The 24,902-nt window shown below is 44.5% G+C and overlaps 2 protein-coding genes across 2 annotated transcripts in view; one reads left to right on the top strand and one right to left on the bottom strand.

Moving 5' to 3' along the window:
- Window positions 1-3,982: 3,982 nt before the first annotated feature.
- Window positions 3,983-6,053, top strand: mipb (major intrinsic protein of lens fiber b). Its single transcript, XM_072450271.1, has 4 exons — window positions 3,983-4,748; window positions 4,816-4,980; window positions 5,047-5,127; window positions 5,199-6,053. Exons 1-4 carry the CDS (start codon window positions 4,389-4,391, stop codon window positions 5,382-5,384), a joined length of 792 nt encoding a protein of 263 aa, XP_072306372.1. The 5' UTR covers window positions 3,983-4,388; the 3' UTR covers window positions 5,385-6,053.
- Window positions 6,054-7,690: 1,637 nt separating this feature from the next.
- Window positions 7,691-24,902, bottom strand: part of rbm38 (RNA binding motif protein 38) — a 32,567-nt gene continuing 15,355 nt past the window's right edge. Inside the window, exon 4 of the mRNA XM_072450269.1 lies at window positions 7,691-10,390. Within this exon, the coding sequence (XP_072306370.1) occupies window positions 10,036-10,390 (355 nt within the window). The 3' untranslated portion in view covers window positions 7,691-10,035. The remainder of the gene's footprint in view (window positions 10,391-24,902) is intronic.

Below are 24,902 nucleotides of genomic sequence, written 5' to 3'. Positions count from 1 at the left end.
TACTCAAGGAAGCTACTGCTACACTCCTACTACAAGAACTCTACCTCAGAATAGAGTCTGAATTTAAGTGGGTCTTTCCTGCTAAAATAAAGGTCACATCATCATTATTAGTAACATTTTATATGGAATTGCCTTATAATATCGACCCACAAGAATCTAATCCTCCTTCTGAGAGAGGGACATTCCACTAATTTATCATTATTCATTATTCATACTCTAGTCACAATGGTAATAAAGTTAATCTTAACCTTACAGTAGACACCAAATTTAAAGTTCTAACAGTATTTAATCAGCATTATTAGTTTTTTGTTCATTTCCCCCCCACAAAGCTGTTTCTTAGTTTGAAACACCTTTTATGTGTCTAAATGTGAGCTCCCAATTCTCTTTTTTATGGACATTCTCCGAAGCAGTATTTGCAGTATCTTGTATTTGCACATCATTGGAATATTTAATTAGGGATTGAAAATGTCTCAAAAACCGCCTGGTCCTTTTCCAAAGTGTCTCCTCGTGTCTCCAAACGTTTGAAATGCTAAAGAGGCATTCATTTCTGCATCTAACGAACGCTGCTCTCATGTCACTCCATCACACGCTTTCAGGACCAGTCACAAAACACCGGCGTCATTTTGTTGTGTTTGAACTGAAAAAGGTTGTAAATGGAGAAAATGTAATATAATAATGTGGAAATAAATAAATGTATATTCATGTTTTGTAAAGTTACAATGTGTTATAGAATGTATGAAATAGATGTAAAATAAAACTGATTGTCAACAGGTTATGGTTGATGATTAGATGATTTAGATCAGATCTAAATACACTGAGGAGAAAGAAAGGCAGAGTGTCTTGCTCAAGGACAACATGAGCTTCTCTGATCTGGGATCAAACATTGATAATAAACAATAATATAGTGAGAAAAAAGGGTTGACTATAAGTGTTTGATGTATATTAGTGATAATTGTCAATAAACCACTAGATTGGGCTAAAAAGCTACTTATCCAAGCAAACCATCCATAACATTTAAACAGTAAACTCTTTTAATATCATCATCAATCGCAGTTATTTTGGCCATGATAAACATGACACAAATCATCCCACACAATTATACATCTTTAAGACTATTTTAGTAGTATAATTTTGGAATAAATGTCAGTAAAACATAATAAAAAAAAATAATAATAATTTACTATATTCTAAGAAATTATTGGACTACCTACCACTAAAAAGATAAGGGATACTGGAGTTTACAGTCAATCCAGGTTTGTCATGTGCAATACTGTCATAATCATGTGCAATACTGTGACATAATGTCAATCATCCTGGTGCAATATCTTCTGTCCATAAAACAGCTGTAGAAAGTGGGGTTCTTTTTGTCTTTTTTGTTTTTTTAAGTTATCTGTTTTTTTCATTATTATACTTAATCTGTGCCTAATCTGTTTCTGTCCCTAATCTGTGTTGCAACACTGGAATTTACCCATTGTGGGACGAATAAAGGTTATCTTCTCTATCTAACAAAAACTAATACAATTAAAGACACTTTTTTCTGATTTTATTTTTGTGAGTATTGTGCATTTCTATTAAACTTAACTCTCATAAATCTATAACAAATACTGGTCAAATACGTCCACACAAAGTGCACATTGTGAGCAGCATTTTGCATTGTGTTCTTTCTCACATGTATAAAAGGCTGTTCAAACACCAGCTCAGCGTTCTGCATTCACCAGCCGGAGGCTCTCGCCGCTGCCCTCGCCACTGTGCGCACCATGTCCACACTAAAGGCTCTACTCTGCAACCATGCGCAGCGCTGCAACCATGCGCAGCGCTGCAACCATGTGCAACACTGCAACCATGTCCAGCACTGCAACCATGTCCAGCACTGCAACCATGTCCAGCACAGCAACCATGCTCAGCACTGCAACCATATCCAGCACTGCAACCATGTCCAGCACAGCAACCATGCTCAGCACTGCAACCATGTCCAGCACTGCAACCATATCCAGCACTGCAACCATGTCCAGCACAGCAACCATGCTCAGCACTGCAACCATGTCCAGCACTGCAACCATGTCCAGCACTGCAACCATGCACTGCAACCATGCTCAGCACTGCAACCATGTCCAGCACTGCAACCATATCCAGCACTGCAACCATGTCCAGCACTGTAACCATGTCCAGCACTGCAACCATGCGCAGCACTGCAACCATATCCAGCACTGCAACCATGTCCAGCACTGCAACCATGTGCAACACTGCAACCATGTCCAGCACTGCAACCATGTGCAACACTGCAACCATGTCCAGCACTGCAACCATGTCCAGCACAGCAACCATGCTCAGCACTGCAACCATGTCCAGCACTGCAATCATGCACAGCACTGCAACCATGTGCAACACTGCAACCATGTCCAGCACTGCAACCATGTGCAACACTGCAACCATATCCAGCACTGCAACCATGCGCAGCGCTGCAACCATGCTCAGCGCTGCAACCATGTCCAGCACTGCAACCATGTCCAGCACTGCAACCATGCTCAGCACTGCAACCATGTCCAGCACTGCAACCATGTCCAGCACTGCAACCATGCACTGCAACCATGCTCAGCACTGCAACCATGTCCAGCACTGCAACCATATCCAGCACTGCAACCATGTCCAGCACAGCAACCATGCTCAGCACTGCAACCATGTCCAGCACTGCAACCATATCCAGCACTGCAACCATGTCCAGCACAGCAACCATGCTCAGCACTGCAACCATGTCCAGCACTGCAACCATGTCCAGCACTGCAACCATGCACTGCAACCATGCTCAGCACTGCAACCATGTCCAGCACTGCAACCATATCCAGCACTGCAACCATATCCAGCACTGCAACCATGTCCAGCACTGCAACCATATCCAGCACTGCAACCATGTCCAGCACAGCAACCATGCTCAGCACTGCAACCATGTCCAGCACTGCAACCATATCCAGCACTGCAACCATGTCCAGCACTGTAACCATGTCCAGCACTGCAACCATGCGCAGCACTGCAACCATATCCAGCACTGCAACCATGTCCAGCACTGCAACCATGTCCAGCACTGCAACCATGTCAAGCACTGCAACCATGCACTGAAACCATGCTCAGCACTGCAACCATATCCAGCACAGCAACCATGCTCAGCACTGCAACCATGTCCAGCACTGCAACCATGTCAAGCACTGCAAACCTGCGCAGCATTTCAAACTTACAGCACTGAAAACATGTGCAGCGCTGCCATCTTGGGCCCTAAACTTCAACACTTACAAACCAAACACTGGACATTTGATAGAAAATAGTTTGTTGTTGTGGCCAGACGGAAACAACCAAATCCTGTGTCAAGTTCAAGTGCGAACCGAACCTAAAAAGAGGTATACAACCTTTCTAATATATATATATATATATATATATATATATATATATATATATATATATATATATATATATATATTATTATTATTATTTCTGTCAATGGTTGTGTTTCCTAAAAGCAGACAATGGTTTCACCAGGTCAGGCGTTTATATGTATGGGTCAGTTGAGTGTTGTTATCTTTGGAGACTTCCGTCCATCCGGAGCCTCAGTATTATCCATATGTGTGTTATTGGCGTGTGCGCTCTGGCTTTGTCCAAGAGCCATTGTGCCTGCGATTATGACCGATATAATATGTCCACACATGAAATAACCACATATAGTATCAAAAAACACTTCAAAATGCCAATTTCTTTTTTTTTACAGAGTAGAAATAAAAGTGATCCTCCTGTTGTGGTCTGTACGACGCCCTGTGCTGGAGCTCTGAACTCAAGTTCCAATGTCCTCTGCCTCTGCCGAGTGAGGGGGTCAGGAGCGGGGTTAGATTTGTTTGATTTGGGACGACCCGTGTGGACACTCCCCGCCCATGGCTCTGCAGGGGATTATGGCGTCACCCGGGGGCCCTGGGGGGGCTTATAAAGCTCATGTCTGGCCCTCTCCCCTCCGTCAGAGAGGCTAAAAGTCCAGCAGATACTCTGTCGACCCCTGTCTCTTCTTTAGAAACTCCCCAGTAGTATTGATGCCCATCTGGTCCTGACCCCTCACCTGAGATCTCCCACTTCACTCACACCTATGTCTTTGCGAGCGCTGGACACAGGCGGCAGAGTGCAGCACAGTTGACTTTACCGGCCCGTGTCTTGGTTGGTGAAGTGTTGAGTGGATTGTCTGTTTTCAGATCCAGAGGGTCTTTGAACTGACAAGATTTGGTCAATTCAGAAAGCTGACAAAAACGGAGATTTCAGTTGGTTATTTTAATATCTGAGGACTGAAAAGGTTCATCTGACCTTTCCTTGACTCACCTTTAAGTCTTCATTTGGGGAAAAGCCACAGCGTTATCACCATGTGGGAGTTTAGGTCGATGAATTTCTGGCGGGCGGTGTTCGCCGAGTTCTTCGGGACCATGTTCTTTGTCTTCTTTGGGATGGGCGCAGCTCTGCGCTGGACCACGGGGCCTAACCACGTGCTGCATGTGGCCCTGTGCTTCGGGCTGGCGGCTGCCACCCTCATCCAGTCCATTGGCCACATCAGTGGAGGACACATCAACCCAGCGGTCACCTTCGCCTACCTGGTGGGCTCACAGATGTCTCTGTTCAGAGCGGTCTTCTACATGGCGGCTCAGTGCCTCGGGGCTGTGGCCGGAGCTGCTGTTTTGTACGGAGTCACTCCTGGAAACATGAGGGGCACCATGGCCATGAACACTGTAAGTACACACACTTTACCGCAGTTTGAACTGGACGTTTGTCTCACTGAGCATGTGTGTGTTACAGCTGCAGCCAGGCATCAGCCTGGGCATGGCCACCACAGTGGAGGTCTTCCTCACCATGCAGCTGGTCGTGTGCATCTTCGCAGTCACTGATGAACGGAGGAACGGGCGCTTGGGTTCGGCTGCCCTCTCCATCGGCTTCTCCGTCACCATTGGACATCTCATGGGGGTAAGACCTGCAAACACACATTCACAGAAACATTTCAGAATGTGGACTTACACAGTGTGTTGTTAGATGTACTACACTGGAGCTGGGATGAACCCCGCCCGGTCCTTTGCTCCTGCGTTGCTCTTCAGAAACTTCCTCAACCACTGGGTAAGTCTCAGCACTTACCAGGGAGCTGCAACATAAGCAGGAGCTGCAACTTACACCTTTGGCTCTTTCAGGTGTACTGGGTGGGTCCCATGATCGGTGGTGCCATGGGCGCCCTGCTTTATGACTTCATGCTGTTCCCTCGCATGAGGGGTCTGTCCGAGCGCTTGGCCACACTGAAAGGCAACCGCCAGCCCGAGAGCGAGAGTCAGCAGGACACTCGCGGAGAACCCATCGAGCTCAAGACACAAGCCCTATAAACCTGCCCCGGGTCAGGCTGAGGAGACGAGGGACGGCCCACCTCACCACCAACTGCATCACACACACTTCCACAAGACTTCATTGTGCTCCAAAAGGACATTCTTCATGATTTTTTATAAGTGATGGGCCTAAAATTGCAGCTTCGTTGTCTCCCCAACTGCATTTGTGTTTTTCCAAAGGGAATGTGAAAGCCTGAGATGGAGCAGAGGTGTTCGGGTCAGGGTGAGGTGGGCGCTACTACACAGGGATTAAGTTTAAATGGGCGGGAACAGGAAACGGGCATCAGGGTTTGTGGTAGTTTCAGGTTGGGTTAAATAAGTTACAATGGGTATGCTTTACATGAAACATCTGAAGTTATCTCCATTTAACTTCTGTTTTAGTTTTCTGCACTTCAGACACAGGATGTGGAGGTATGATACCATTATCTTGACCAGGGTTTCATCATTTCAGCTCACTACGTTTTATTTGTGGGTTTGTTGGTCTGTTTGGAGACTTTTGGAAACAGAAAGTGTGGCTGCGAGTGATCGAGTTTGTTCTAGTGTGTATATGTGTGTATGCGTGGCCAAGACTGCAGATTCAGTTCTTATTATTTTACCACTCACCTGTCTTGTACCATTACTGCGTTGAATTTTGTCATCCCATTTTTAAAGACCCAAACTTTCTCCTCCCTCACTGTGGTATTTGCTATGATATCCATTTTTACATAACTCCTCTGCTTTTCATTCTGAACAAGCACAATCACAGAAAATGTTGTAGATCCCAGACTTGAATGGTCTGTTCACAGCAGACACGCTGAGAGCTTTCTTTAAGTCCTATTTTAACTACAGGCAGCACAAGGCATTTCAATGGTATTTCATTTCAGTAATAAACATTAAAAAAGATACTGTGTTGTTTGTGTCTTTGGGGTTATAATATAGAACAATAAAGGCAATACAGTAAATGTAAATAAGAGGCTGTGCCACATGCTAAAGAGCTGGGAAATAAGGGCACAAAAGTGACAAAGTAAGGCTAAATAAAAATAATTGTCAGTATAAAAGGCAAACATTAGTTATCAAAATCCTTACAGACACATACTTAATAAGAGACAGGAGCACGGGATTGGTCATGTTTAGCTACAAAGATAAAGAAAGTTCTAAAGCAGATCAACTGCAACACACACCAGCAGCCGCTGGGGGGCGCTGGGCGCTAACAGTGCACTGAGAGCTGCTCGTCATCATTAGTGCAGGTTGACCCCATGGCTGACCCCAGGGCTGACCCCATGGCTGACCCCAGGGCTGACCCCATGTGTCAGCCATAGACCCGTTACAGAGCATCCATTAGGCAACAGAAAGTAATGAGTTACAATGTACTAGATTAGGATACACTGGGAAGTAAATCCTTTGAAACAACAGCCTGCAGTTACTTATTTATGGCAATAGCAACAATCCATGCCTGGTTTGCTAATGGTACATGATATTAAGCAACTTACTGCTTTCCATTGAGCCCAAATTGGCCTTCAGACCGTTTTTTGTTGACCCTTTTCCTGGTGAATTGGCCCAAATGAGCAGTTATTATTACTGTAAGGTTAATAAGCCTCTATTCTAAGCCTTCATTGTGGTTGCTAAATTGACCCTTTTTGAATGACTTATTGTATTGTCCAGACCACCAGGCCCTCAGCCTTATGTTTTATAAACGTTTGATTACATGTTTCTTATCTCACAGTTTACTTGTTCTTTTGTCAGAGATGAGCTCCACCCCTGACAGAAACACACTAGTGAAGAACAGGTCTAAACTTTAGTTCGTCCCGTGTCCTGCTCCTCCTGACTGAGGTCAAATCTCAAACGCAAAGAAGAAAGGACAAATATTCTAAAACACGGCCTAATTGCTGGGTTTCAGAAGAAGTCACACCATGCGATAGTCCAATGCAATTTAATACAGCTAAAATGAATAGTCTATTGTTTAAAAGCAGCTTTTTATTCTAGAGTCTGGTTGTTTATACAAATGATCAGGTTGATTCACCTTGTGGATATTTCTTGTGGATATTTCTTATGAGAACCATCAATACTGGCCACAGTATTGATCAGCACAATACACAAAGAAAAGAACTTGAGTTCAACATATGAATATTGATTGTTTCAATACATTGCATCTTATTTGGTGCTAAATACATGAGTGGGGTAGAAAATTGCTTTCTATTAGTAGAGTCATTTTCTAATTTCAGCTATTGAAAATAGTGAAAAATGAGTCAAAACCACAATATTTATATTCTAAGTGCCGTGACCACAGTTGTAATTAAGCACAAAATAACACAAATCCATTTAGCATATTTTGTTAAAAAGATGTCATTTTATTTTGCATATCTGTTGTACACATGGCTTTGGGGGTTTGGGCGGGGCAGTGGCTCTGACAGTTCAATGTATTGGACGATTGTGTTTCTGCAGCTGGAGAAACAAAGGACAAAAGGCCTGACGCTGCCGAGCTCCGTCTCTGTTTGTCTCACACTAAACACACAACTCATTACAGCAAAGGCCCTCCACACTCAAACCAACACACATTCTTTGATTAAATGTAATATGTCAAATATGTCAGATCTTTTATTTGATGTTCATTTAAAGTGTACATTTTAATTAACTTAAAACCCAAATATTTGCACAGGATCAACATGAAATATAAAGAATATCACATAAATATAAAAAAAATGTGCACTCACTAGGGGCTCCGCCACCTGCTTGTTTCCATGGAGATGAACTCCTTGCCACACTCCCTAGGGACAAGCAGGCCAAAGTACAGGCCGGATCTGTGATGAAATCAATTCACTAAGTTTTGTTTTCCAATAAAAAGAGAAACCTATAATTGAATAAATACAAGATGGACAGGTTTAATGTCATACTGTGGAACATTCCAGCCAAAGCAATACCATGGAGACAAACGGGCTGGACCCCCACAGAAAAGTCACAGTACACCTTTAAAGTCAACATTTCATGTTTGTTTTGGAGTGTACATTTACATTTTTGCTTTACATTGGGCAACATAATGTCCCAAAAATACAGTTTAAGAACAATTTATAATGTACCCTTTGACACAGGATGTTCAAAAACATATTCTACTACTGCAAATGTATGACAATCTCTGAAAACGAAAAAACAAAACAATGAGTATATGAGCCTTAAACTGTCAAAGACTAAAGCAAGACCAACCCAGGGCTTTTAAAACCAGAGTTACAGTCTATTACTCTGTAATAAAAGGCTAACAGACAAATCTTTAATTTACTGGTGATAACCCTAATTGTATGATTTATTGTGGAGTCCTATGTTCCCACTGTAAAGTTAAACCCCAAATGTATTAAACTTTACACGATGTGCTTTTTACGTAACACAAATGTAATGTTCAAGCACTAAAATGAAAATATAAATGAACCAGTGTTTTCTACCTCAGTCACTTCAAGCATGACAAGTGCATATTTAGTTACAATGCGATTATGGTTGGTCTGTAATAACCTGCCCGTCCAAAATAAAGACAATAAATAATAGAACAATAAACAGACTTGTTCATTTGGTGTGAAAGGTTAATACAAATGACAAAGTAAAACAGGAGCAAGGAGACGTGTCATAGGTCAATTGATTTTTCAAGCTGAAAAATGCTCCACTGTGGAATATTCCAGAGCATTATTGTTACTATGGAGACAAATAGGTGACAGACCCTCCACCTTTGCACCTTTAAAAGGACATGTTTTATTCTGCACATGGTTATTTGTTTTTCACTTTCTGTAACTACTAAACTACATCAAGAACAGAATCATGTTCTGGATTTGTTTGATCCTGGCTTATGTGGTGGCACGTGATTCGTCTTTAAATCATTTTATTTATTTAAAATATAACTTATTGCCTCTGTTCGCTCTTTAAACTGAAGCCTATAACAATTTATGGTTCTGTTTGTTTTAAGACTGTATAGACTCCTCTACCAATGGCAAAAGTGTGGGGAAATGGAAATACTGAAACTACACGGCTGTTAAGAAAATATGAGACGGATCGTGTCATTCTAGTCGTAACATGATGATCATGAGTCTAGTGAAGGTTTGTGGACTTGGGATGGCTCTGTGCACAACAGCAGTGTGAAAGGGGGATGAGACTGGGGAAGGACACTGCAGCAAACTGTAGAGAGCCGGAGTCAAACCCATGACGCAGCGGTTTGTTCACATGGAGCACAACTCAGTTACTGCCTGAGCTTGTAGTATTTATTTATTTTAGACTGACTTTAGAACACTGACCTGGCTCACACCAGATTGATGCGTATCACTCTGAATTGAGTTCTAAATATCAGGATTCATCTGGCTGATCAGGTGAAAACCCCAGTGATAGAATTAGACAGAAGTACTGATGCTAACACTGAGCTAGCAGGTGCTGCTGTGCACAGACCATAGTTTCGATGTCAAGCCCATAAAGGTTTTTAGGAGCCATAAAAACTCAATATAGCATAATATGTCATGTATGTTTACCACTTGGAAAGCACATTCAGAAAACGACATATGAAGTATTTCAACATTAAAGGTTCAGAGTGCAGACGAGAAGCCCTTTTTGATTACATCACAATCCTCCTTGTTGTCCCGTCTCGCACTGATGACGTCACAGGTTGCATCTGTTTATCACTTTGTATTATTTCTCATGAGTGTGTTCACTGCAGGCGGTCCGGCTGGTGTATGGGGTACTGCAGGAAGGCGGCCGGCGGGGCGGACATGGTGGCGAGCGCTGCCAGTGAAGGGTGCAGGGCGTGTGGGGTGTTCGTGGGGGCAGAACCGAGGGCCGCGGTGGTCCCGGGGGAGAGAGCGTAGCTGAGGTAGCCGCCAGCAGAGGGCGACGGGGAGGGCGTGTAGGGGTACTGCTCCATGGCAGCGGTCTGAACGTACGGGGCGTAGACAGAGGAGTAGTCCAGGTACGGCGAGGCGAGGGCGGAGGCGGGGCTCAGGGTAGACTGGAGCAGGAGCCCGGGCTGAAGGAAGGTCTGAGGGTACAGGTAATTCTGAGCCAGGCTGAGAGAAACACAGAGAACACGTGTTACTGCGATGTGAAAGAAAGAGTCATGATACAATAATCGGGCTGAGATGTTTGCTATAAGAAGCTTTCACATTTACATTATACAATATATGACTAAAGTAACACATTTATGGCAGTGCAACCACAAAGACAAACATTTAAAGTCGTTTTCATTCATTTCATTCAAATCTGTAAAGTTGCTTTGGTGATATGGTGCAACATAAAATAATGAACAAATGAATGGTAAAAAATCTGCCGATACAATAAATAGACTTAAATATAGAATATATAATATGGACAGAAAAACAGTGCAAAACTAGCAGTCCAAATAAATAAAGTGTTGAACGTGAGTAATGACTTCTTGCATGGTTTTTGATCTGAATTACTGATCTATTTTGGCAAAAAAAGTAACATGTTTACATAATTATTCTTATGACTAAATTAGCCAATCACAATTTTTTTGTGATTGGCTCAGAACTTTGCAGAAACAAAGCGACAAGGACAGAACAAATACCACAGAATATTTAGAATAACAGGCTTTAGAATGCAATGTTCACAGGTTTGGGTTGAGCACTGGTTGAGGTGGTTGAGGTAGAAAGACAATGATGTCAGCCTGGTTAAATTCGTTATATTCAAATGTGTTAAAAAAAAAAAAAAAAAAAAAAAAACACTAAAACAAATATTGTCTTTCCAACATCACAGTTACTTCACAAAAGATGAATCACATTTAATACACATTTAGATAAAGATAGACGGCAATTCACGTTTGTACAAAAACACTAAGCTAACGCAACTATATGCCCTTTAAAACAATCATTACTGTAACCTATTCATTGTAAGCACTTGTTGAAAATACCCTTGACTTAATTATCTTATTGTGGCATTAGTGTAACAGCCTTCATGTTTGATCCACTGAATAGGACTCATTAAATGTCCCTTTCACAGCGGCTCACGTCTGATGCAAACAAAAGGACAGATGTTTTGCAGGTCACTGTCCTCATGATCGCCACTGGATTCACAAACCTCCTCCTTTTATAGCAATTAGCGCGCCGTTTCCTTAAATAGCACTCGTCCCTAGTGTTTTGGACTAATTAGCACAGCCTTTCAACATGCTAAAAGCCTTGGACCGACATAAAAACACACACTTACAATACAGAATGTCTTCATTTTGAATGTGCTGCAAATAGGATGAATTAAATAATATTCAAAATAAAAACAAGTATGGCAAATTATTTTCAACATGACGGTGCAATGAACATGAAGTATTTTGGTTGTTATCAGATTACTTTTATCAGTACTTTCTCAATATGTTGATTTTACAGTGTGTATTGCACTTTGGGCTTTTAAGTTGAAAGTGTGCTTTAGAAATAAACTAAACAGATTCTGAACACAAGTACAGCCAAGACGCACACGTGAAGCTTGTTTAGTCCTGATGTACATTTGGTTTAGTCCTGTTCTAGTCCTGGTTAGTTCTTGTCTCGTGTAGTTTTAGTTTGGAGTTAAATTAAAATGTATGAATGAATGCAGCTTTAGACTTATAAACCAAGGAGAGAAATAAGGAGAAGATAATCAATCTTTACAGAGACCACACAAGAGTCAGATCAATTTCTGCATAATCAGGAGAACCATTCAGAGGATATTTTAACGATGCATTAGGAATGTGCTTTGCTCGTATTGGTTGAGGTTCAAGTATTGCACAAAAAGTGAAAGGTCACTTAGCGTTGTTTTGAAGTTAGACATTTTTATTTCTTTTTATGTCATTTTTAAATACTTTGCATATCTCCAAAATAACAATTGCAATATTATTATTATTTTTCAAATACTTTTCCCACCTCTGTATTTAAAATGGTCTGAGTGTGAAGGAGAGAGCTCTGGTCTCAGGGCTGACAGGTGCTTACCCTGAAACAGTGACAGTGGTGACACAACAAAGCAGCTCTTTACACTCAACAAAAGGAATCACTTTAGGTTCACTGACAATGCCTGATATATAAGTTAGTTTTATGCTCTAACTTATAATATTATAGCTAGAGTAAAAAAGCAGGAGGAGCCTGTTGTTTATGGAGATGCAAGACCAGCCACAGTAAGGACAGGTTTTTATACAAAAAATATGTTGTTTGTATTTTCGTCAATATTATTGCTCATAAAGTTACACGGTGGAGCTTTAAAGCCGTCACTCGTGGCTCTAACCGCTCTGATGGGGAAACCAGCCCAGACACATTTACTCCAGGAATCAGATTTACTTGCTCAGGTTGGAGCGCTTGTGTCCGTTTGAACCACACTCGACCTGTATCTTTCCTAAAGTTAACGCAGTGTGTGAATGAGTGAGAGTTTGTAGCGGCCGATGGCACAGATTGGGAGCCTTGTTTCAGTCAGTCTGCCCCAGGGCAGTAGCGACTTCTCAGAGTGTGGGGAGGTAATGAATGACAATAGTGTAGTAGATGATTTCATTTGTTCATTTGAGGCTCTAAACTGATTCTAGTTTTCCTAACCTGAAACACACATGCTACAGACTTCACCAGTGAGATATAAAACTAAATAGGTGTACTTCATATCACATCAACAACCAACCAAATGAAAATAATATTACAAACGGTTTCAAAACATTTTGCATCTCATCATCTCAAAACCAAGGCTATATTTTGCGAGCTTTTACCAAATCAACAGATAAAATCTGTGACTAAACCCGGGACTAAAGCCGGGACTAAAGCCGGGACTAAAGCCGGGACTAAACCTGGGACTAAACCAGGGACTAAACCAGGGACTAGACCCGGGACTAAAGCCGGGACTAAAGCCGGGACTAAAGCCGGGACTAAAGCCGGGACTAAAGCCGGGACTAAAGCCGGGACTAAACCTGGGACTAAACCAGGGACTAAACCAGGGACTAAACCCGGGACTAAAGCCGGGACTAAAGCCGGGACTAAAGCCGGGACTAAAGCCGGGACTAAACCAGGGACTAGTCCCGGGTCTAAACCCGGGTCTAAACTAGGGACTAAAGCCGGGACTAAAGCCGGGACTAAAGCCGGGACTAAACCCAGGACTAAACCCAGGACTAAATCCAGGACTAAAGCCGGGACTAAACCCAGGACTAAACCCAGGACTAAATCCAGGACTAAATCCAGGACTAAATCCAGGACTAAATCCAGGACTAAATCCAGGACTAAACCCAGGACTAAACCCAGGACTAAACCCAGGACTAAACCCAGGACTAAACCCAGGACTAAATCCAGGACTAAACCCAGGACTAAATCCAGGACTAAACCCAGGACTAAACCCAGGACTAAACCCAGGACTAAATCCAGGACAAACCAAGTCCTAGTCATGACTAAAATGAGCTCAATTTAGGACCAAATAACGAGAAGTGTGAACACAGCACTTCAGTGACTCAACTCAGTGACAGAGTTGGCACAACAGTGTTTAATGTAATCTGACCTGACTGGACTGGGACTGGCTCCAGTGACCTAAAAACACTGTGGATAACAAACACTACAAACTACAAGAGCAAACTACTCAGCTCAAAGACAGAGTCAACATTTAAGTCATGTTTAAAATCAACAGTTGAAGAATTTATGATAATAATAACTATCTGTATAAAACATTTGATTCAGAAAAGAAATACATTAAAATCAAAGCAGTGGCTAATAAAACGAAACAATCTGCATTTTGCCTTTACCAAATATATTCAGAGTGTATCATTAGCTCCTATTAAATAATCATTAGCAAATGTCTTTAAACCAGGCTCTGGTATCACTCTGGTGTCAGAGTGGCTTTCATTTACCAAAACTACCTTGTTTTTTTTATGATTTGTGATAAATCCCAGTTAAATCGCATTATGTTCCACTTCCCTTTTGCCTCTTTTAGAATGCTAGATTTTCTTGAAGAACGCTGAAGAATGTGCCTGTCCCACCGATGGGACGTCCTATACATATCAGTCTATAAACTGCAAAGTCGTGTGTTAGGTAGGTTTTCAAGCAGGATTAAATCTAAACCATAATTGGAATGGCTGAAAGAAGCAAATCGCAAATACAATTATTTAATTAAACACGGTTTTTGCACAATTTAGACCTGAACAAACATGTTCTTAAATGCATGTGATTTTTATATTAGTTTAGCAGTTTATATTTCTCAGTGTTTAAAATGTGAACTTGGTACTAGAACTGAAACACAAATATAATACCAAACATGTAAGTGACGCTGCGGCGTGAGTGTGAGTCCGTCTGCGGCGTGAGTGTGAGTCCGTCTGCGGCGTGAGTCCGTCTGCGGCGTGAGTGAGTCCGTCCGCGGCGTGAGTCCGTCCGCGGCGCGAGTCCGTCTGCGGCGTGAGTCCGTCTGCGGCGTGAGTCCGTCTGCGGCGTGAGTCCGTCTGCGGCGTGAGCGTGAGTCCGTCTGCGGCGTGAGCGTGAGTCCGTCTGCGGCGTGAGTCCGTCTGCGGCGTGAGTGAGTCCGTCTGCGGCGTGAGTGTGAGTCCGTCTGCGGCGTGAGTGTGAGTCCGTCTGCGGCGTGAGTGTGAGTCCGTCTGCGGCGTGAGCGAGTCCGTCTGCGGCGTGAGCGAGTCCGTCTGCGGCGTGAGCGAGTCCGTCTGCGGCGTGAGCGAGTCCGTCTGCGGCGTGAGCGAGTCCGTCTGCGGCGTGAGCGAGTCCGTCTGCGGCGTGAGCGAGTCCGTCTGCGGCGTGAGCGAGTCCGTCTGCGGCGTGAGCGAGTTCGTCTGCGGCGTGAGCGAGTCCGTCTGCGGCGTGAGCGAGTCCGTCTGCGGCATGAGTCCGTCTGCGGCGTGAGTCCGTCTGCGGCGTGAGTCCGTCTGCGGCGTGAGTCCGTCTGCGGCGTGAGTCCGTCTGCGGTGTGAGTGCGAGTCCGTCTGCGGCATGAGCGCGAGTCCGTCTGCGGCGTGAGTCCGTCTGCGGCGTGAGTCCGTCTGCGGCGTGAGTCCGTCTGCGGCGTGAGTCCGTCTGCGGCGTGAGTCCGTCTGCGGCGTGAGTCCGTCTGCGGCGTGAGTCCGTCTGCGGTGTGAGTGAGTCCGTCTGCGGCGTGAGCGTGAGTCCGTCTGCGGCGTGAGCGTGAGTCCGTCTGCGGCGTGAGTCCGTCTGCGGTGTGAGTGAGTCCGTCTGCGGCGTGAGCGTGAGTCCGTCTGCGGCGTGGGCGTGAGTCCGTCTGCGGCGTGGGCGTGAGTCCGTCTGCGGCGTGAGTCTGTCTGCGGCGCGAGTCCGTCTGCGGAGTGAGTGTGAGTCCGTCTGCGGCGTGAGTGTGAGTCCGTCTGCGGCGTGAGTGTGAGTCCGTCTGCGGCGTGAGCGAGTCCGTCTGCGGCGTGAGCGAGTCCGTCTGCGGCGTGAGCGAGTCCGTCTGCGGCGTGAGCGAGTCCGTCTGCGGCGTGAGCGAGTCCGTCTGCGGCGTGAGCGAGTCCGTCTGCGGCGTGAGCGAGTCCGTCTGCGGCGTGAGCGTGAGTCCGTCTGCGGCGTGAGTCCGTCTGCGGCGTGAGTCCGTCTGCGGTGTGAGTGAGTCCGTCTGCGGCATGAGCGCGAGTCCGTCTGCGGCGTGAGTCCGTCTGCGGCGTGAGTGAGTCCGTCTGCGGCATGAGCGTGAGTCCGTCTGCGGCATGAGCGTGAGTCCGTCTGCGGCGTGAGCCCGTCTGCGGCGTGGGCGTGAATCCGTCTGCGGCGTGAGCGTGAGTCCGTCTGCGGCGTGGGCGTGAGTCCGTCTGCGGCGTGAGCGTGAGTCCGTCTGCGGCGTGAGCGTGAGTCCGTCTGCGGCGTGAGCGTGAGTCCGTCTGCGGCGTGAGCGTGAGTCCGTCTGCGGCGTGAGCGTGAGTCCGTCTGCGGCGTGAGCGTGAGTCCGTCTGCGGCGTGAGTCCGTCTGCGGCGTGAGCGTGAGTCCGTCTGCGGCGTGAGTCCGTCTGCGGCGTGAGTCCGTCTGCGGCGTGAGTCCGTCTGCGGCGTGAGTCCGTCTGCGGCGTGAGTCCGTCTGCGGCGTGAGTCCGTCTGCGGCGTGAGCGTGAGTCCGTCTGCGGCGTGAGTCCGTCTGCGGCGTGAGTCCGTCTGCGGCGTGAGTCCGTCTGCGGCGTGAGTCCGTCTGCGGCGTGAGTCCGTCTGCGGCGTGAGTCCGTCTGCGGCGTGAGTCCGTCTGCGGCGTGAGTCCGTCTGCGGCGTGAGTCCGTCTGCGGCGTGAGTCCGTCTGCGGCGTGAGTCCGTCTGCGGCGTGAGCGTGAGTCCGTCTGCGGCGTGAGTCCGTCTGCGGCGTGAGTCCGTCTGCGGCGTGAGTCCGTCTGCGGCGTGAGTCCGTCTGCGGCGTGAGTCCGTCTGCGGCGTGAGTCCGTCTGCGGCGTGAGTCCGTCTGCGGCGTGAGTCCGTCTGCGGCGTGAGTGAGTCCGTCTGCGGCGTGAGTCCGTCTGCGGCGTGAGTCCGTCTGCGGCGTGAGTCCGTCTGCGGCGTGAGTCCGTCTGCGGCGTGAGTCCGTCTGCGGCGTGAGTCCGTCTGCGGCGTGAGTCCGTCTGCGGCGTGAGTCCGTCTGCGGCGTGAGTGAGTCCGTCTGCGGCGTGAGTCCGTCTGCGGCGTGAGTCCGTCTGCGGCGTGAGTGAGTCCGTCTGCGGCGTGAGTCCGTCTGCGGCGTGAGTCCGTCTGTGGCGTGAGTCCGTCTGCGGCGTGAGTGAGTCCGTCTGCGGCGTGAGTGAGTCCGTCTGCGGCGTGAGTCCGTCTGCGGCGTGAGTCCGTCTGTGGCGTGAGTCCGTCTGCGGCGTGAGTGAGTCCGTCGGCGGTGTGCGTCTGTCGGCGTGCGTCCGTCGGCAGTGAGTGTGCTTGCGGCCTGTGTGCGCTCTGTGACTGATCCAATGTGACAGAGGAGGATCTCGGCCCAGCCCATCTGCCCCTGACCTCAGCATCATCGCTGGCTGTCGAACACACACTTGTAATGGTCATCTATCCACACAGTGACACACGAGCGAGGCCAGTGGAGAAGGCAGCGCTGCACATGCTGTTACGATGAGTAAGAGGAATTTAATTAGGACGTATAGGTCATGGGCTCTTCCTTTCTAGTTCACTTTATAGGCTGCACGTCCGCACTCAAACGGCATTTTGAATCCTCTCATTTAGTAAAGAGAAAATTCACTTTGATGAACTTTGATAAACCACTAATGATGATGCCTCAAAATTTGCTTACCATTTCGATTAATTCCTGCATGTTTGAGCCATCTTGTTCTCACCTACCCACTATCTCCGCCCCTTCTCTGTATTTACGTGATTCATACTCCCGGTTATAAATGTGGAGGTAGCCCTGCAGTTTTGAACATAACCGTTTCCATTATTAAGCTGTTTCAGATCAACTTTGTGGTTTACAAAGAACAAAATGGCTGTAGTAAAACAGAGCAAAGGATCATGGTCAGTGCAGTTCCCCAAGACAAGAGAATATCAGTCAATAATAATATACAATATTATTATTGACTGATAATGAAAAATGGGCTAAATGTATTTTATTTTTTTATTTCTGTGAGTTCTTGTGCTTTGCTCATTGAGTCTACAGAAATCTGAAATGTTTTTCAGTCTCTTATGACATTTCCCCCTTTTTTTCCTTGTAAGCAGTCATCTTTAGATACATCTGACATCTTTCTAAATTATAGGAAGTGTTTATTCTGACCACTACCAACACTCACACACCACATTCTAGCATGAAAACACATTGAAGAACTGTTGATACTAAAGTTGGACCTTTCTTGAATGCTTTTAGCATCCAATCATCCATCTCTATATCTATCTATATATAAAAACTAAAGAAATACCGAGGCCTCAGAGAGGAGCTGGAGAAGGCCTAGAGCGTGAAGGTATCGGTGGTGCCCGTAGTCATCGGAGCACTTGGGGCAGTGGCCCCCAAATCAGACATCACAGTCCAGAAAAGTGCAGTGCTAAGAACAGCAAATATACTGAAGAACCCTCAAGCTCCCAGGGGCCTCTGGTAGAGGACCCGAGCTTGAAGGGGGAGAAAGAGACACACGATGGTCCCTATATATCACACACATTTACATATATATATATATATATATATATATATATATATATATATATATATATATATATATATATATATATATGTAAATGTGTGAGAGCTACACACATACATTAAAATTAATTAAATATATTACACTGTATTGTTTTCAGTTCACTGAAATTGAGTTGGCAATTTTAGTATCAGAATATCAGGACAATACTAATAACTAGTATTGTTACGTTCCCAGTGGCAGGATCAGATCAAAAGGAGGAATGAGCGAGAGCGAGGAGGAAGAGGAAGATGCCAAGAGGTGAAGGATCAGCCATCACAGGCCTGATGCCCCCAGACAGCACGCTTTTAATAGTGCTCATGAGTCAGTCAAACTAACAAAGGGAGAGAGAGAGAAAGAAAGGGGGAAAAGGAGGAGGGGCAGGAGAGAGAGAGAGAGAGCGAGAGAGAGAGAGAGAGAGAGAGAGACGGACAGACAGACACAGAGAGAGGGAGAGACAGACAGAGACAGACAGACAGAGAAAGAGAGAGAGAAAGAGAAAGGGAGAGAGACAGAGAGGGAGACAGAGAGAGAGAGGGAGAGAGAGAAACAGAGAGGGAGAGACAGAGAGAGGGAGACAGAGAGAGAGACAGACAGACACAGAGAGAGGAAGAGAGAGACAGACAGAGACAGACAGACAGAGAAAGAGAGAGAGAAAGAGAGAGAGAAAGTGAGAGAGACAGAGAGGGAGAGCGAGAGATAGAAAGGGAGACAGAGAGAGAGACATAGAGAGAGACAGAGAGAGAGGGAGAGAGAGAGAAAGACAGAGAGAGAGAGAGACAAAGAAAGACAGAGAGGGAGAGAGACAAAGAAAGACAGAGAGGAAGAGAGAGACAGACAGACAGAGAAAGAGAGAGAGAAAGAGAGAGAGAAAGGGAGAGAGACAGAGAGGGAGAGACAGAGAGAGAGAGATAGAAAGGGAAACAGAGAGAGAGACATAGAGAGAGGGGGAGAGAGAGAGAAAGACAGAGAGAGAGACAAAGAAAGACAGAGCGGGAGAGAGAGAGAGACAGAGAAAGACAGAGAGGGAGAGAGGGAGAGAAGGGGGAGAACTTGTTTTCTCTGGAGGTCGGCCCTGTGTAACTAATACAACCAGAAGAAGGATTAGGTCGTATGGCGGCGCTCAGACGGGTTCTGGAATAAGGTGAATAAGGAGATCATGGGTTCGATTCCCGAGCCAGACCAACATCACATGATCTCTCTGGGTGGAGTCTGCATGTCCTCCACGTGTTACCGAGGGTTCTCTCCTGGTTCTCCAGCTCCTCCCACTGTCACATGCATGTGTTGGGTAACTTGATAACTTGACAACTGTAAATTGTCCGTAGTGAATGAATGTGAGAGTGAATGTCTTTTTTTTCCTTCTTACTTTTTTTTCAAAGGATTTTTTGCCCGTAGGCTTCATTGGACGGGACAGATGAGCATGAAATGGGGGATGAGAGAGAAGGAAGGACATGCAGCAAATAGTCAAACTCACGAGCCCACCCTACTTGTGCTGTGCCGTGTGTACGTGTAACAATATAACTTTGCCACAGATGCCTGATGTAGCTGAAATAATAAAACTATTCTACTAAAAAGACAAAGATTAATATGTGTGCTCCATTCTTCCCATCGCATGACAGAATGAGAGAGGAAGAGATAAGAAGAGAGAGACGAGTAAGAGGGCAATCAGGGGGAGCGTAAGGAAAGGACGGAAAGAGTGTGAGCGAAAGAGAAGTGTATCGTAGTTGACTTTGCTGCAGGGAAACTGACAAACATGAAGGTCTCAGCTCTGACCTTTCAGCTCCCAGTGATCTGCTGCCAAAGGATCCGTTTGATTTGAGCAAAAACAAACGAGGACGAGCTCGTGCGGACACAAGGGAAGAAGGAGCGCGGAGGAATCTGGAAACTAATCGACAGTGTGATTTTATTGCAGATATTCTAATTCAATTTTTTTTTTTTTTAATCCATCTTCACGTCCAGGAGCATTAACACTCGAGTCTAAAATGTTAGTCAGGTTTTTGCACGTGTTCGGCTGATGAGTTGTGCGAGCAATCAAATATGAAGTGTGATTACAATTATTGCTTCAGAATTCAGAAAACAGTCAAAACAAACTTCAAACCCTTTGGCATCTATTTAGTGGTTGTAATAACTGATTTAAATTGCGACTCAAATAAGCATGACTGGGATTTTATTTTTCTATTAATTGAGCAGAACATGTTCATAAAAAAGAGGCCTAGGAAGTCAACAAGAACATCATTTTTAAGCCTCTATAATTACAGTACATGTTACTCTCATAGATTCATAATTCACTGTTGTAGATTAGTGGAACAAAAGAGCTTCTTCTGTCTTCTTTTACATTTTGGGTGTCTAATGGGGTCCCTAGAGAGAATCTACACCTGGGGTTTGTTTTGTCATCTGCAAAACCCTGACGACTCAAATGAAAGACAAAAGATAGAAGCAAATATAGAATATAGATAAATAAATAAATTATAAAGGCGGAATACAAAAAAAAAATATCGTTCAAGATATCAATTGTGTTTATTTGTGGGATCCTCTGTCTTTTTTAGTACATTAAATTCATGTTTTTGACCTTTGTTATATTAATTTAGTTCTATGTTAGACCAGGTTTAACCAATATATAGTCATGTTATAGAGCTGTATATGGTTGAAATGTACAGTCCCAGATCCAGAGCCTGGCAGCAGCAGACAAAGGTGTGGGTGTAGCCCATTTCCTCTTCTTCAACAGGAAATCCCCCTAAACTCTCACCCAAACGCACTCTCTGTTCTCTCACAAAAATAAACTCCAAATGTTTATGAAAATCTGTGTTGCACTTCATTCATTCCAGGTCTTTAAAATTGAGCTATAACATAAGTAGATCATTATTCTACATTTATAAAATGTTTGATCTAAAACAGCTTGGTAATAGAAGCTGGTCCATTGAGTTCCTGTTCAAAACTGATAAGCCCCGCCTTTTCATTGATAAGCCCCAGTGGAACCAGGACAAAACGACTGCATTTGATTCTTCTACTTTATAATTCTGAGCTTTCCGCCAGCTCAGATGAAACCATCATCAGAACATTCTCCTGACAATATTGAGATTATTTGCAATTTATGAAAAAACTAAAGATTTAGCCAATTTGAATAATTTAACCCCAAAGCATCAAGATATTGAGATAAACGTATTTATTAAAAAAAAAAAACAAAAAAAAAAAAACACACAGAATAGTCACCTTTTTGCATTCCAAGCAAATAATAGATGAATTGAAAGAATAATCACTAGATTAGTTAAAAAGTAAAGTAATAATTAGTTGCCATCCGTACTACAAACCTGATCATGGTCTTTGTACTGCTCTACATAAGAATAATAAGGTAAAATAAAACACCAGCTCAAACACTCACACTGGGGGTCACATCTGGAGTACATTAGCTTCTGCTTCTCCTCAGATATTTTCTCTGCTTGATGCTAATGATTTGACTCTTCTCCAACACACTGACATCTTTTCCATAACCTCGGGATTTGTCGTTCCACATCAGTCGGGTTTAAATACCGTGTTGCAGTTGAAAGATGGTGCAGTTATCCAGTGACTCGTACCAGTGGATAGTGGTCCAGTGACTCGTACCAGTGGATAGTGGTCCAGTGACTCGTACCAGTGGATAGTGGTCCAGTGACTCGTACCAGTGGATAGTGGTCCAGTGACTCGTACCAGTGGATAGTGGTCCAGTGACTCGTACCAGTGGATAGTGGTCCAGTGGTACCAGTGGATAGTGGTCCAGTGGTACCAGTGGATAGTGGTCCAGTGACTCGTACCAGTGGATAGTGGTCCAGTGACTCGTACCAGTGGATAGTGGTCCAGTGACTCGTACCAGTGGATAGTGGTCCAGTGGTACCAGTGGATAGTGGTCCAGTGACTCATACCAGTGGATAGTGGTCCAGTGGTACCAGTGGATAGTGGTCCAGTGACTCGTACCAGTGGATAGTGGTCCAGTGACTCGTACCAGTGGATAGTGGTCCAGTGACTCGTACCAGTGGATAGTGGTCCAGTGACTCGTACCAGTGGATAGTGGTCCAGTGGTACCAGTGGATAGTGGTCCAGTGGTACCAGTGGATAGTGGTCCAGTGACTCGTACCAGTGGATAGTGGTCCAGTGGTACCAGTGGATAGTGGTCCAGTGACTCGTACCAGTGGATAGTGGTCCAGTGACTCGTACCAGTGGATAGTGGTCCAGTGGTACCAGTGGATAGTGGTCCAGTGACTCGTACCAGTGGATAGTGGTCCAGTGACTCGTACCAGTGGATAGTGGTCCAGTGGTACCAGTGGATAGTGGTCCAGTGACTCGTACCAGTGGATAGTGGTCCAGTGACTCGTACCAGTGGATAGTGGTCCAGTGACTCGTACCAGTGGATAGTGGTCCAGTGACTCGTACCAGTGGATAGTGGTCCAGTGGTACCAGTGGAGGCTCGTACCTTTTTGAACCATTTCTCCCTGTGGCCCTCAGAGGCAACTGTTGTTGTGATTTTGGGCCTTACAAAAATAAATTGATTTGATTTGATTTGAACATCTATTGCAAGGATATTAGAGATAAACTTCCCTGTAAATGCAGCACTTTTAGTAAAATGTGCTATTGAAATAAAGTGTATTGAAATGGATAAATGTCGAATAAAAATATGGATAACTATAATATATATATTTTTAAGGATAATTTCATTATTTGCAGAGCATATTGATTTTCTAATTGTTCTAATTGTGACCAGTATCAGTCTCTGTAACATCCTATACATAATATATACCTGTATCATTAGTTTGTTGGAGGAGCTCACCACCGCTGGAGCTCAGAGCCACATTTGGTTCAGTCTTGCCTTGTTTACTCCGACAGGCTTGAGCTGATATTTGTGTTTGTGAGACTGAGGCAGTGGTGCCGCGGGCCCCCGGGAGCCCACACAGCAGAGGAGCGTTCCAGTTCAACACACTTTACATGACCGAAGAAAAACAAACAACAATACAATTCACCAAAATAAAAGCATTTCAGAAGAAACTAGTCACAATATCAAACTTTAGTGTTACAATTAATGTGTGGGAAAAACACCAACATTTAACAATTACTCACGATTACTGAGACCAAGCGCAGTCAAATCTTCACTTTTCTTTTATTCCAGTTGTCGAACATGTTACTATTCCTCTTGTTTGTGACCAGTTTTACAAAATCAAATCAAAATAACCTCAATAAAAATAAAGTTAATGGGCCTATACCCAATACCCAATTTATAGAAGTAAAAAAGCGCCTTGTTACTGCAACCTTTTTCTATGTATTAGAAGATGGTGATCTCTCTTTCCAGATCGCACAGCCCGAGAACCAATAAAAGCTGTGAATACAATACATCTCGCATTAGAAGCATGTAATCTATCAAACAGGAAGAGATTGGGTCAAGGGGTCGTCACTTTTTCAAGTCAGATGACCTTCCTATCAAAGACCTTCCTCCAGGTCACAAGCACGAGGCCAGAACCAGAAACCCACTGGTCTCAGCTTCTCTTCTTTTAATAACATATTTACAAGACAATGTGATACTGGTTTGACATTTCATCATCTGTTGGAACATCCACCACAGAAAGTCCTTGACATGATCAGAATGACTCCTGACACATGTATTCAGAGGGAAACGGATCTGAGCTGAACAAATCTGTCCCTTTTTATCTCCCAATACTTGACTTGTACATGTGCTTTACATAACTTTGTCACATCTTTGACCTGTCAGCGTGGATTCTAGACAATTTAGATCAGGATTGTGTCATCGCATTTCAGACTATTTTCAGTGAAAATTATTTTAAAATGCTGCTAAAGAAGGACCAACAATCTGTCACCCATTTATAACGCCATCATCAGACCCAAAACAAAGAAAACAATAGTAATGATCAGCATATGCTAATAGCAGTGGTGTAAAGCAACAAAGTACAAAAGTGAAAGTACTTTTACATCACAACATTTGAGAGCAGGTACTTCCTACTAAAAAGTACTTTTCTACAGTTACAGACTGAGACTGCCTGAAATTATTGATTTGTTTTCACTATTCTGGATAAATTAAACCTTTAATATATGTTCCTGTTTTTTCTTTTTTTTTTTACAAAAATGGCCTAACTCCTCTTTCAAACCATCTCTTCTCGCTGTCCTCAAAAGAGTGGTTTGTGGCTTTAAGATGAAGATGCACGGAGCTCTGGGGTCCTGAATTTGCATGTCTTCTGTGCTGATAAAGCCTTTTGTGCAGTGGCTGTTTAGTCTATCCTACAATATGTACCACTCGTTACAACTTTCTTGAAATTGGCCTTCAGTCCATACTTCCACTGAACACATTCTGATCCTTATTAGTACCTCATATCCATAGCTATGAGCCTTGTTTACATAACAAGTCTGTGCTGATAATTGAACAGGCCATTTCAAAATTGGTCCTTTCAAACTATTGCAAGCAACAACAAAAAAAAAAAAAAGCATTTCATAAATTTGTCATTCATTCCAAGTTATAA

This window comes from Eucyclogobius newberryi, unplaced genomic scaffold (genome assembly GCF_026437365.1).
Source record: "Eucyclogobius newberryi isolate DKJ021-1_F unplaced genomic scaffold, fEucNew1.0.hap1 SCAF_171, whole genome shotgun sequence".
In the NCBI taxonomy this organism is placed as follows: domain Eukaryota; kingdom Metazoa; phylum Chordata; class Actinopteri; order Gobiiformes; family Gobiidae; genus Eucyclogobius; species Eucyclogobius newberryi.
This window is presented reverse-complemented; position numbering and strand designations above follow the sequence as displayed.

Excerpts from the sequence above, each read along its gene's own strand:
- mipb (XM_072450271.1), top strand. The coding sequence starts at position 4,389 with ATGTGGGAGTTTAGGTCGATGAATTTCTGGCGGGCGGTGTTCGCCGAG. Across the intron at positions 4,981-5,046 it reads CCATTGGACATCTCATGGGG|ATGTACTACACTGGAGCTGG; the intron begins GTAAGACCTGCA and ends GTGTGTTGTTAG. Across the intron at positions 5,128-5,198 it reads GAAACTTCCTCAACCACTGG|GTGTACTGGGTGGGTCCCAT; the intron begins GTAAGTCTCAGC and ends TGGCTCTTTCAG.